Source organism: Nestor notabilis, unplaced genomic scaffold (assembly GCF_000696875.1).
Source record: "Nestor notabilis isolate BGI_N333 unplaced genomic scaffold, ASM69687v1 Scaffold36354, whole genome shotgun sequence".
Classification (NCBI taxonomy): domain Eukaryota; kingdom Metazoa; phylum Chordata; class Aves; order Psittaciformes; family Psittacidae; genus Nestor; species Nestor notabilis.
This window is the reverse complement of record NW_009924906.1, coordinates 42-11070: the sequence shown is the minus strand read 5'-3', so window position 1 is coordinate 11070 and position 11029 is coordinate 42. Positions and strand designations below refer to the sequence as shown.

The window sequence follows — 11029 nt, the reverse complement described above, 5'->3', positions numbered from 1 at the left end:
ACTGCTGTAGCTGAACCCAGGACAGTACCTACGGGAGATGGAAGACGTAGAGTTTCCTTTACTATGAGTTTTCCTTCACATTATACTCCTGGGTAGACCTGTGGTTTCTATAACAACTACCTAGAGGAATGATGGGAAATGCAGCACTCACTGCTTTTCCCTCAGAAATAAAATTATGTTATACATCCTCGTATTTCCAGAAAAGTGGTGAAAGATCAGCCACTTAGTCTTTGAGAATTGCATGGCTTTGGGAAGTCTTAAATTTTATACGTATGTAAATATAGCATTCAGCATGTTATATTACCTGGTACCTTCCTCTTTGCCCCCTGCAGCTTTTCTTTATAGTTTCTTTACGCAGTCTTATTGGTGCTCTGAAGGTTGTCTCTCACGTACCATTCCATAAAAGAGGGCTAGGCTAAGACAGTAGATACTGCAGCCTCATGCTTCATTGCATTAAAAAACTGGAACCGCTGAGGGCAAAATTGTAAAATAAGAATGTTTAGGCCCAGTTAATATTTGCTCTGCAGTTCTGTGTAAGATTCTGATTCCTTTGAATTTGTCCCTTGCAATGTCTAAAAGCTTCCAAAATCAGTTGAAGAGAGAGGCTGTATTGGTTTGTATCAGAAGAGTGTAGGTTATACCTTGTCTGTTGTGGACTATTCTTCCACATTTGAAGAATAGTTCACCTAATTAATGCAGCCCCTTAGGACTTACTAAGAGTATCTGGCAGGTATCAGCTGTTGTTGATACAGAATATGAGATCAACATACCTTCACTCTCAGCAGGTAGCACATTCTTTAATTGAGACAGGTGCAAATGAAGGGTTTGGAAAGCGTCAGTCCAGAACGCTCAGTTCAAACTGGATCTTTTTACTAGTAAGGGTTAACTTGCAGTTTAGGATTTCTGGTCTGAAGTATCTTGTTATGTTTTAATTCTGCTGTCCTGAATCCAGAAGTAGAATCACTTCCTTCTCTGTGTGATAGAACAGGCTGCCTGACAATACAGAGGGCTGGGGCTCTACCTGAACAATGGTTTCTATAATTCAGAATAATGAGACATGGAGGTCTATTACAAGCCTCAGTATGCTCTCCAGCCTTAATGAATGAACAAAGTCCATAACAGTCATGTCAGCACCCATATCTCTGGATCTGGAAAGCAGCGGAATTTTAGACTGTCAGAATGTCTGAATTTATCTCACAGGACATCCAGCATTTTAAATAGTACATGAAATTTCTTGTAGTTGAAAAACTGCTGTCAGTTCATAGCCCTACACTTAGATCTTTCTGTGGTGCTGGTAACGTTTAACAGAATCTTTGTTATTGATAGCACTTAAGGAGACAGGAAACAAAGAATCACTACTCCAGCAGGAAAAATTGCTAGCTCCCAAAAGTTCCATCAAAATCCTTTTGATTTTATTCATAATCATAAAAGGTCAACGAATAAATTAATTTTTTTTTTTCCATCCATCCCAAACAGAGTGATAGGCATTAAGGCTTCATTAGTGAGCTTGGGAACCCAAGTTAAGTATCGCCAAACAGAAGGTGCATACAGAGACACATTAGTATTTAAATATTCTGGAGTGGGGGCAGAGTACAGAATTGGCAGAGTTTCACGTGTTTTATAAAAGAACTAATAAACCAGAAACTCGACCACTATATTTTGTAAGGTAGTAATTTGAACGTATTTATTGTATCAGGAAACAACATTTCTGTGAAACTGGTGTTACTGCCATCTGAAGTCTCAGCTCTTCCTCTTTCACATCTGTTAAGCACTCGTGACAGCTGGCTTGCATGAAGTCATAAATAAGTTGTTCACTCTTTGAAGAATGATTACATCAGTCAATAGACTTGCTTAGGACAGAAAACAGGAACCAAACTTTCTGCTCAGACGATCTTGGGTTCCCTATCAAATGTACTCCTTTTTTTGCCTTAAGCAAAAAGTACTCAGATATCCTGATGCTGTCACTTTGCTGAGCTAATACGTCAGAGCTAAAGTAACTGGGAAACTTCAGTTGCTTCAAAGGAATATTCCACCCTCCCAGCCTGTCTCTTCCAACAGCATATTTCTCAGTGATACAAGTGTTCATCTCTTCTTCATCCAGATGACACTCTAACTAATACCAGAATGATTCTGGTAGAAAATAATGTCTGAGGGAGACCTTTTTGGGCTTTATTTGAGTGTCCTGAATGTAAGTCTGGATAGCTCATCAAAGGAGGGAAAAACACAACTGTCTATCAGCTATATCAGAATGGATCTCTGAGCTCTTTGTCACTTCCTAGCAAGGTGTACACAGGGTTTGGGGTTCATGTTCCTTGTGAGTTATTACAAGTTTTCTTATCTGTTGTTATCAATATTGTATTTGTGGGGTTTTTTTTCCAAAACATAAATGAGCTGTCATTTTACTAGAGATATCCACAGTAGCTCCAAGATCTCTACCCAGAACAGATCTAAAATACTGATTTGATTTTTTGAATGGGTATTTCCCCATGTACTTTACAGTTGAATCTTATCTGACATGTTGTTTAGTCAGTCAATATAATGAAATACTTCTGTATTTCACTGTCAATTTTTTTGTTTTAGTACTTTCTTATCAACAGTCTTTTTCATTCCACTGTTCATCCATTCCCCCAGATCACTAAGTATATTGGGCAGCACACATTCTGACACAGATTCTTGGGGAACTTCCCTGGGACAACTCCACATTGTGACAACCTGACCATTTGTGGCTGCCTTTTATTACTTACTAATTAACCCGTGAGTCGACAACCTCTTTTATTACATTGTACTCAGGTCCTTGAAGAGCATGTGTTATGCAAGAGAGCTCATGAAGTTTTTGAATAAAAGTATTACAGTATATGAAATGTATCCCCCCTTTAATGTATTTTTAATATATTTTTATGTAGTATATGTTTACTCTGAATCTATAATGTAATATTTTTAAACATCTTCTATGTGAAAACATGTTATTCTTTTGGTTGCTAGTTATAGTTCATTTTTAAAACTTCATCATTTTAACATAGTACCCTCTTTGGAACTAAGCACTGCCACAGAGATTCTTTTTTGCAGCCATTTAAATTTCTTTGAGGATATTAAACTTGCATACACTATGGTCACTGCTGGTCACCAACACAGAGTAGCTCCTCAGTAGAGACATTTTGAATCAGAGCCTGCACACTGCTCAGGGCCAAGTCAAATGGTGCTTTGTTCTTTTGGGATTCTTTGACTATCTGTTCCAAGAAACAGTAAATCTGTTAAATACAGCCTTGGGTCACAGCCTGGTGGGGCAATTGAAATTCTCAGTTTTATGGAGTTTTCTGCCTTTGCAGTCTCTCAAATACTACAAATAGAGTTTAGTCATTCCAGGCACTGTCACCATTTTTTATGGCTTTAGTGTCCAATATTGTTCCTGTGTAGGCATGAAATTACTTGAGATGCAGTTAACTCCTAGCTTTCTGTAACATGTATTGCTACTTCATTGCATGGTACTCATTGCGATATTCAATTGAAACCAGGGATGATGGTAAGAAAATGAAAAACCTTAAAATATGTTACAGATGATATCTGCTGTAATTTTTAGTGTAGGTTAAATCAATAAGTCCTGGTTAATTTAGCACTAGATAGCTAGTTACATTTTGTTTCTGTTTTTTCTGAGGCAAACCTCCAAGTCTTTTGAGACTTAATGTTCTAATGTCATAACATTCAAGCTGCTTGATTCCTAAGCAGTGTGTTGCAAATAGCCCGAAGTGAATTATTTGTTGTTTGTTTTGTTGTGCTTTAAAAAAAAAACAAAACAAAAACTAAAAAAAACACCCCCCCAAAAAAAACCCAAACCAACAAAAAACCCCAAACCAACATGAGAGTGATAATAACATGCTTCTGTGGCTGGATATACTGGAAATACGCAACCTGTAATCTAGGGGCCAGTATATCCCTATCCATATGGTTATGGAAATTGGGGAGCTCGTTATGGCTGTAAACAAACCGTGAGTAACTTAATTCACTGTCCATTACAAATACAAAGTAAAAAAGCTGAACAAAGTTTTGCTTGGTGTGGATGATTTTTGTGCATGTTCTTTGCAGATAATGCCTGAAGTTTGATGTGGATGAATAATGCAGATGAGAATTTGGTGCAAGCAACTTTTGTGTTTCTCTTGCTGCATTATAAACACGCTGCTGTTTCTGATTAGGTTAGATTCAAAATGTAAATAGCTCCTGCTTCGACCAGGGATATTTAAATTGCCCCATCCAGAACGTTTATTTTCATGAATCAAACAACTGAAAAAAACAAGGTTGGGATGCTTCATAAATCCTCAATGTTGGATAAACCCAACAATTTTTTTCAGTAACAGTGCACTAACTGCTCCCATGTTGAAAAATGAATCCCAGAAGCCTTTTTGTCATGGGAAAATTGTGAAATACACTTGTATATAAGTGCCAAATGCAGACTTAGTGTTTATAGGGTCACCATTTGTTGTTTAAAGGAAACTCTTCTTTTTACATTACAGCTGAACTTCATCCAAGTATCTCATTAAATATGGCTGCTTTCAGTTAAATGGCCAGATTGTTGAGAGGTGATTTATTACTCCTTTATGACACAGGCTGTGTGAAAACTTCTTAGAAAAGAGTGTTTTAAACAAATGAATGCAAGTGTTGGGAAGTAATTTATTAAAAATTACTACAGTGATAGCCAAGAATCCTGCTGTTAATTTGAATCATTATATTTAAATAGGATTTGTGTTTTTTCTCTATATTACATAACTTAAACTCAATAAGACTGAGTGTATGGAGATATTAGTTTTAAATTGCTAGATTGTATTGTTTTCAGTATGGATTTAAGAGAAAATGAAGGAGAGAGAAGCTTGTCCATCCCTCTGCTCTCCCCAGACCAGCATCACTCAAACCATTCCTGTTAGCTTCTTGTCTAAAAGCCTTTAAGGCTGGAGATTAGACAGCCTTCACAGGGCTGTCTGTTCCACTAATTAGATATCCTTACAATTTGGGTGGGTTTCCCTGCCTGATGTGCCCGTGACATTTCAGCTGTTCAGGTCCATGTGAACAGCCACACTGAATTAGGTTCATGATCCCGGTTATCTTCTGCCCTGTTGCAACAGTGGCTGACTCCAAATGCTTCAGAATTTAACGAGGTAGAAGATGTGGGGATCTGAGATGATTTGCCTGTTCTGGGTTATCTCGTATGTAAATAAAGACACCGTAGACCCTAATGCATGAAATGTAATCTCTTACAAAATCTGTTAGCATTGCAAATTGAATATTGTTGCTAGCTTTGTATGGTCTTGGCTACGCAATTGTTTTTCCCATCTTAACATTCTGTGGCAGTGAGTGTCATAGTTTGTTTATGCATTGTATGAAAAGTTATTTCTTTTTATCAGGCTTAAATTTGTTGTCTTTCAGTTTCATTCACTGTCCCCTGTCTTCTCTATTTGGCAATGTGGAGAACATAAGCTCTCAACATGTCTCCTCTGGAGTATTCATTATTTTTTTGGTTATATCCCTTCTTGCTAATGTTCTTTTAGAGATGAACAATTCATTTCTTTTCAGTTCTTCTCAAATGACATTTTCCTCATCCTTCCCATAAGCCCTAGTAATTTTGCAATATGGTTTTTTTTGAGATGGTGCCACTGTTACTGCACATAGTATTTGAAGGAAACCTACAATGCTGCTTATTTATGCCCTGGAATTCTAATAATTTCCCTGCTGTTTTTCATCCCAATTCATATTCATGTTAACAACTTGTTTACTTTTTTTTTTTTAACTGCAGCCACACTTGAAATTCAAATGATAATTGAGTTGTTTTGCTTTAAACTGAATGTGCTTGAGGTGAATCAGAGGTTTCATTTCCTTTATTGAACCCAAAGCTGTGTTTCATTATATTTTTATGGTGAAAGATACATGCAAGACCATATTGCTTATTTTGTCTTGTGCTGATCTGTTGGACATTTAAATATCGTAGTGCTTATTTTTAATGAACTCTAATTAAGAGCTTGGGCCAGACTGTTGTGAAATTGTATTTCGAGTTGAACTCAGTGTATCAATATTTACAATCACTGTAGATCTAGTATTTTCTAGTATTTTCCATGTTTTATCACATATAGCTATTTACTTCATGCCCTTTCAAAGCTTTTTTCCCAGATGACTTTTCTCCATATGGACAGCTGAAAACACTAAATAAAGACTATTCAAGTAGAAGGCAGTGTTTGCTGCTAGTTTGCCCTTGCAAAATAATTTTGTATACCTTGGTGAATTAGGCCTTTAAAGGTACTCTTGAATTCTTTGAGAAATGATTGGTTTGAAGTCATTTACCTTTATTCACTGGAGACATTCTTTTTTTAATTTATTTTATTTTCTATGCTAGACACAAAGGCTATAGATGTCACTGCAACTCGAATAATTGAAATATTCTAGTTTGCACACCCTAATAAGTGATGTAACTTAAAGCATGGTGTGCTAGTTTAAATGAGCTTACAGGTCAGACATCACCTTTCACATTAACTTCTCAGCAAGTGAACTGAAAGGTACCAGAGAAAGCCAGCAAAATGGTTTGAAAAGAAGATTCTTCAGCTTTTCTTGTTACACTGAATGTGTCTCATGAATAGTTGCTGTTTAGGGAGCTGAGGATTTTTTTTGTTCTTATGTTGCCTATGATTTCTTCATTCTAACTACCTTACCTAATATCTTCACTTAAAAAGAAGTACAGGAAAACTCAAAGTATCATCCTTTACAAGTTGATGTGACTTGAAAAATATTTTTTGTGAACTTGTAAGTTATTTCTCCCTGTTCTGGTGAAGTGCAAATTAATTTTCAGCTGACGACTTAATGGCCAAGAATCATTTATATTGAGTGCCGCAAGAACATTTTTGTTAATTGAATGTGGTCTAAGAGCATTACATGGCATGTTTTTGCAGACATTGATGAATGTGGAACTGGAAGGCATAGCTGTGCCAATGACACTGTTTGCTTTAACTTGGATGGTGGGTACGACTGTCGATGTCCCCATGGCAAGAACTGCACAGGAGACTGTATCCATGAAAACAAAATCAAGCACAACGGTCAGATTTGGGTGCTGGAGAATGACAGGTGCTCTGTCTGCTCGTGCCAGGTCAGTAGAAATAGAAGGAGCTGCTTCTTGCTAGATTGTACTAGGGATGAAGGGAAGAGCATTGTGATTCAAGTGAAATTCCTGTTTTAGCTGCCTTGTCAAGTGTGCGTCTGGTGCTACAGAAAAATGAAATTATATATTTGATAGGATTTTGGGGAGAGCTTCTCTTTCCAACCTGCATGAGCAGAACTTCCACATGATGTTTATTATATGATACTGGGAGAAGGACGATAGTACTATTTTGTTAGCAGAGATGCCACCTGTGTTTTCTGGGTGGGAGTAACAGCATTTTCATGCAAAGAAACTGTCTGTCTAGACATATATTGGAGTTGGTGACTGATGCCAGTATCTTCAGCAGATGTCTATAAATAGAAGTAAGTTCTGTATCTGCAGAGTAATTCAGCTTAACTTTCTCAAATGTTTGCTGTGGGAGGCTTGATCACAAGTTAAATGCTGACGGAGAATAAATGCCCGATACACTGCTGACAAAGTCCTGAGCATTTCAGCAGCTCAGGTTTCATGAGCATTAATTTAATTTCAGATTACGTATCATCTTTCTTGCGTGAATAATTACAGAAGAGAGGGATTGATCTGGAAGTTTAAAGCAAGACTTTACTAGCATCCATATGAGAATGACATAAACTTAGTGCAATCCATTAAAATTTGACCCTTGGAATGACACCCTTGGGTTTCATCACCTTAGGGGAGAGGTGCCTGAAGATTGGTTGTATGAAGGATGTATCCAAGACAACAGGGAAACTTTATGGCATTTACTGAGTGTGCATTGTGTTTTCTGCTTCTGTTTGAATTGTGTTTTGACAAAGAAATGGTATAGTGGAAAAACTTGTGAGCTGCTAGTGGCTTAGAGTCAAGCCAGAAAATCAGATTTTGGTACAAGCACTGCTGGAGTTGTATGAATTTCTGCTATAGCTCTATGTCTGTCTTCCAACACCAGAGTGGATATGTGATGTGCCGGCGAATGGTCTGTGACTGTGAAAATCCCACTGTTGATCTCTTTTGCTGCCCTGAATGTGACCCAAGGCTCAGCAGTCAATGTTTACATCAGAGCGGGGAGCTTTCCTATGGCAGCGGTGAATCCTGGATACAGAACTGTCAGCAGTGTCGCTGTTTGGTAAGGCTCCTTGATTACAGAGCAGAGACATGAGGGAAAAAGGATATGAGATATTCTGATCTGTGAATAGTTAATTTTCATGCATTAGCATCCATTTAATTTCCCCTGGAGTATGTGTATAATCAAAACCTGGTTTTCATGGATTTTTGTCAGTATTATGAATTTCCAGTCAAAAATGCATTTTGACACAATAGGCGTAATATAAATTATTCAATCATGAAGATTGTTTTAGCAAAGAGTGGAGGTCATTTGGATATGGCACCTACACAGCAGCACTCGTGTTCACTCATTCAAAGACCAATGAAGCTGAGTAAGGAAATTCTAAATGTGTATTTGTTATCACAGTCGATAATTTCAAAGATGCTGATAGACTAAAATTTGTTTATTCATTCACACATTTTTAGTAACAGAAAAAATAATACGACTTGATGCCTTTTTCAAAACAGTGAAATGAGGTTTGAAAAAAACAAAATCTGTTAAAGCTTGTAATCTTTTTCCTAGGCATGTATTTCAGAGTCTAAGCAAAAACTGCTCTGCATAACGCCACTCAGGAAGTTTCTATGACAGAAAAAATCCCAAGATAAAAATAACCAGCTTTTATCACAGGTCATCTCCAAATGTAAATCCTAGACCATCTCACAGCTTTGCCTTGTCAGGATATCATGAATAACAGCCAGAAGCCAATTTCTGTGGACACTTTGCTTTCAGTGTTACCACTGCTAAAATCCAATGAAATAGATTCCCAAGTGCTTCATTAAATGTCTTAAAACCAAACCAACCTAAAGTAGGTGGTTTTTTGTTTTGTTTTGTTTTGTTTTTTTGCAAAATGTTACTTCTGTAACTAAAGCCTGCTTTCTTTCAGTTGTCAGGGATTTTTTTGGGTGACAGTGTATTGTCTACTACTTGTACTGTCCATCACTGCAAACATAAATTGAAATATCAAGATGAATGACTGGTTTTAAAGATTGCTTTCATTCTAACTATCATGTGGTTCAAAAAAAGGAAAAGAATAAGATAAGAATTTTGTAAAAGTAACTTGACAATACTTTCTACAAAAAGAGGAGTAAATCCAGAGTTATCGCAAATCCCTGGGAATTTTTTTTAGCTTTTGCTCTGGAGATACTGAATTCCTTATTCTTAAAACCTTAGATACAGTTTTTCTCAATAAACTTCTTTCCAAGGCACAAATTCTTTCCGCCCCACTTCGATACAGACAGCTCAGTCTGTGCTCAAATGGGCTGAATAAATTGAAGGTCAGATATGGACCTGTTCCAGAAGAAGTATGCATTACTGACTTCTGTGAAGTTTTTTCTTTGACCAATAGGTCTGAAAATTTGGCCTTTGTCCAGAATTGAAGAGAAGCTGACCCCAGCTTCTAGTAACTCATGTGAACAATTAGACATCTATAGATTTATGTACAGGCATACAGTAACTTCCCCTAAGAATATTCTGGCCCAACACAAGTCTCTGCTTTGACCTTTCTGTATCCTGGCTGTACTAAATCCATCATGCAGGAAGTATGATTAAGTTTGGAAGTTCAGGTATTCTGATGGTAACATCCTAAATGGATGGTAAGTTGGTGGAGGTCTTCTCAGTGGAAACGCACTGGTGTTCCCTGTTACACTGGGCTGCTGGCAGCTCGACATACTTATTCCAGCCAATGCATTTGTAACCAAGAAAGATAAACGCTAGCCCATCCACAGCTCAATTTGAAGGCTTTCTGTGGCAAAGAGTCAGAATAGAAGTAACAACTAGGTGAAACCTGAAATTTGGAAGCTCTTTTGCAGTGCAGTCCTCTTAAGGCTTCTGTCACTTGCAGAAGTAGGACTTCACAAGGACAGGTCCGTATTCTGCATTGCATGACATTTGTGGAGAATTGCCAGCTGCAGTTTGATGTGTATTGAAGGAAGTTAAATTTAATATACTTCCTAAACAGAATGCAGAAAAATGCACCCAACTTGCTGTGTCTGTCATAGTGAATATCAGTGTTCTCTTCACTGACTTCTGAGTAGGACCAGATGGGCAAAATTAGCCAGCTAAGAAAAATAATGCTGATTCAGATGACTGGATGATGAACAGAATAAGAGCTAATAATCTTCTCTTGTTCTTATAATACTTTTAAACAGCAAGGCGAAGTTGACTGCTGGCCCTTGCCATGCCCAGAGGTGGATTGTGAATTCAGTGTTCTCCCTGAGAACGAGTGCTGCCCGCACTGTGTCACTGACCCCTGCCAAGCGGACACCATTCGCAATGACATCACTAAAACCTGTCTGGATGAAACCAATGTTGTTCGCTTCACTGGATCTTCTTGGATTAAGCATGGCACAGAGTGCACCCTCTGCCAGTGCAAGGTAAAGAGCATAAACATTAAGCTGAGATGCTTGTTTCCTGGTAAGTCTGGTCAGTGACCAGTTGGTGTCTACACTTGTTTTAAAGCAGCAGAGATAACAGTAAGAGTGTTCAGCTTAGTCAGTTTTACTCTTGTGTGGGCTAGAAGGATGGTTTAATGTGCTAGCAGGTCAGAAGGAGGCCAACAGCTCATGGTGCAGTGTGCTGTGGACACAGCAGTGAGCTTTGATTTTTCACCAGGATAGCTCAATTCAAGTTTGATCACAGTTCTTACTATGTAGCTCCATGCTATCTTGGAAACATATGCAGTAACACATAGGTATATAAGACCACACTTCACACCATAAATCTGTTTTTTGTGATACTATAGTGCCACCAGAACTAAATTGTTTTTTGAGAACAGTAATTGTTTTGAGAATTAAAAGACTAGT

The 11029-nt window shown here is 37.7% G+C and overlaps 1 protein-coding gene across 1 annotated transcript; it reads left to right on the top strand.

Annotated features, from left to right (window-relative positions):
- Positions 1 to 6923: 6923 nt before the first annotated feature.
- On the top strand, positions 6924 to 10800 carry LOC104404370 (protein NEL-like; the record flags this gene model as incomplete). The annotated part of the gene is made up of 3 exons (XM_010012788.1): positions 6924 to 7117; positions 8073 to 8249; positions 10376 to 10800. Coding segments are annotated over 3 exons (653 nt in total), but the record flags the coding sequence as incomplete, so codon positions are not given.
- Positions 10801 to 11029: the final 229 nt, after the last annotated feature.